The 2,761-nt window shown below is 39.6% G+C and overlaps 1 protein-coding gene across 1 annotated transcript in view; it reads left to right on the top strand.

Moving 5' to 3' along the window:
* The first annotated feature begins 271 nt into the window (after window positions 1-271).
* The window catches only part of DDX11 (DEAD/H-box helicase 11), a 37,369-nt gene continuing 34,879 nt past the window's right edge, over window positions 272-2,761 (top strand). The window contains exons 1-3 of the mRNA XM_023535195.1: window positions 272-475; window positions 871-951; window positions 1,342-1,489. Of these exons, the coding sequence (XP_023390963.1) occupies window positions 941-951; window positions 1,342-1,489 (159 nt within the window). The 5' untranslated portion in view covers window positions 272-475; window positions 871-940. The remainder of the gene's footprint in view (window positions 476-870; window positions 952-1,341; window positions 1,490-2,761) is intronic.

The raw sequence follows: 2,761 nt of genomic DNA, 5'->3' as shown, positions 1-2,761 counted from the left end.
ATTTCATTTCTGTAGACATCTGTATCCAACAACTGTATCCTTTTAGTGCTATTTAGATTAAATGAGATAGTAAGACTAAAAGGATCTATAGAGTGCTTAACATATAAGTGCTTAAAATTTGTTAGATGCCTTTCTTCTTCCCCTTTGTATTTTAATGATTATTTGATTACATGCCTCCGTCTCCGGCAGTGTTGAATTGCCCTTGTTTTTTCATGTCACTCTTATAGTTATCCTTCTAAGTCTAGTCATTTGTATGGCCCCTAAACTATAGGTGGAAGAACATCATGGCAGCTACCTTTTCCCTCATAAATGAATTGACACTATTACTAGTCTTATTGAGGCTAGTTATGTAGCAGCGATGTTTTAGAATTATTACTATTTGTACTTTAAAAAGATAGGCCTGCTGGTTAGCTTGGAGCTGTGATTTCCAAAGAGAGAGTGTGGGAACAGGATGGAAGAGTCAGTCCTTCAAATGGTGAGTAAAAGAAAAAGGGTATGTAAAAGCTGTCTCGGAGAAATTAGGTTCAGAGGAGGAGAAAAAGATGACAAACATGGAGCAGAGAAGTTTTATTTTGACTTTGGCCTGGTGAGGGACGAGAGATGCTGTGGTCTCACTATCGGGAACTCTTCCAGCCAGGCTTAGTCCTTGTGAGGGAGCTCTGCCAGTCTGGAATCAGACAGAAAGCTCCTATTTCTTGAGGGCAAAAAAAATTTTTGGAGACAGCTCTGGTTTGTACTGGAAATGGAGGCTAGGATGAACTAAGAAGCAAACTAAAGATATCTGTAAAACAGAGATGTGTATTAACCTGTGCCATGTAAAAAAGCTGTACTTGTAATTCTTTGTGTGTCATGTTATGATTTTTCTTACAGGTCTTCCCTGTAGGATAGAGTGAAGCAGTTTTGTCATGCGAATGCTGCACTGTGGAGATGAGAAAGCAGAATGCTGCAAAAGTAATTACAGGCAGCATCCTTGATCCCAGGGCACAGGTCTTCCAGAGGAAATCTGCAAGCCTTTCATAGAGGCATTAGACAGGTATTCAAGCAGCAGAGGCATCCCAGGTGAAATAGCAGGAGGTTTCTGTATAGGGCCTTTCCTGGGCTGCATTCCGCTATAGCCATTTCTGGTGAATGTCACTAGATGGATTGCATGGTTTAGTAAGGCTTCATGGGGGATATGAACATGATGGAGAGAACATGGTCTCTGTAGAACAAACTTTTTTTAATGTGCAACCTGAGGAGAATTCCATAGCTAGTATTAAGCCTGCTCTTAGAAACTCTTCTAAATTTCAAGCCAGTTTTTCCTAGCTCATCAGAAAACTACACATTTTTTTTTCCTCCTAGGATCATGGCTAACAAAACCCAGGAGGTTGGTGACATCCATTTCCCTTTTCCCTTTACACCTTATTCCATCCAGAAAGACTTCATGGCAGAGCTATACCAAGTGCTGGAGGCTGGCAAGATTGGGATATTTGAGAGTCCAACTGGCACTGTAAGTATGAATAGTCAGGGCCTAAGAGGGCTCTTGGGAGACCCTGGTTACAACCAGTCACAGGCAGCCATGCTGATTTACCTATGCCGAGATTTTTATGGTTTGAAGTTAGGCAAAGCTATTTTCTCAGTTTATCTTTCTGAGTAATTCTCACTTCCCTCTTAAATTATTAAACACAGCCCCAGGGTCTGAGAAAAATTAGGCTAAAGGCAAATGAGACTTTGAACGGCAGTAGAAGCATAACACTGAAACTTTCCAGATTTCTCTGGATACGCAACTGCTTTAAGGTTGAGCAACATAGAAATTGCTTATTCACAAATTAAACATATTGGTTTAGTCTCCAGGAATTAGGTTACTGAGTGCTGGAGAGTTCCAGTCAAAGGCTGCTAAGCTTTTTCTTCTGGCCCAGAATGAGGGATTTATTAGAGGTTGGCCATCGAGGATTATTAGGGCTGTGGTGACCGGTTCCCACTTCTCTCTTGTACTTTATAATCTTTTATAGCAAGTACTATGTGATGGCGAAACATGTCTGTTAATGTGAAGGTCCCTAAACTAGGCTGTGACCTCTTGGAGGATAAGGACCTTGTGGTCCTCACCTCTGTGTCCCTGTCATCTAGCAGAGCTTGGCTCATTTGGCCTCCAGGAGGCTCTTAATTGATGTGTGTTGAATGAATGAATGAATGAATGAATGAATAAAAGAAAGTGACTCATTCCTTTTTTCTCAATTGCTGGTGAAAGCATGTCACTCTCTCTTAAGATGACACGATCTCCTGGGATAAGAAGAGTGCAGCCCGGGGTACTCTATTGTTTTATTTTGTTCTTTCATATATGTACAGTGAATGGGAGAGAATAAGTCCTGCTAGTAACAGAGTGTGGGTCGTGAATGTAATGTGCACAGTGGCTCGTTTTTTTTAAATAGTGTTCTAGCATTTTTACCTTCCATTTAAATACAGTGCAATATGATTTCTTCCTCTACCAACCCACTGAAATATTTTTTAGGATCAGTAGTGACTTCCTGGTTAATTTATTTGGATATCTTAAGTCCTTATTTTGACCACTCCGCAATGTTTGACATGTTGAATATACCCTTCTCTTTTGTTTAAAGCAATATAAAAATTTTAACCGAAGAATAATGTGTGTTATTTAAAAAGTCAAATTTATCAAATTTGGTTTCCTGGGCAGGTGCTTTTGATTCTTTTGTCTGTTTCTTAAATATACTTGTGTAGCACATTTTAAAATTATAAGCTAAATGCTGCTGTTTCTTGATTTATC

The sequence above is a fragment of the Pteropus vampyrus genome, unplaced genomic scaffold, assembly GCF_000151845.1.
Source record: "Pteropus vampyrus isolate Shadow unplaced genomic scaffold, Pvam_2.0 Scaffold137, whole genome shotgun sequence".
NCBI lineage: Eukaryota > Metazoa > Chordata > Mammalia > Chiroptera > Pteropodidae > Pteropus > Pteropus vampyrus.
This window is presented reverse-complemented; position numbering and strand designations above follow the sequence as displayed.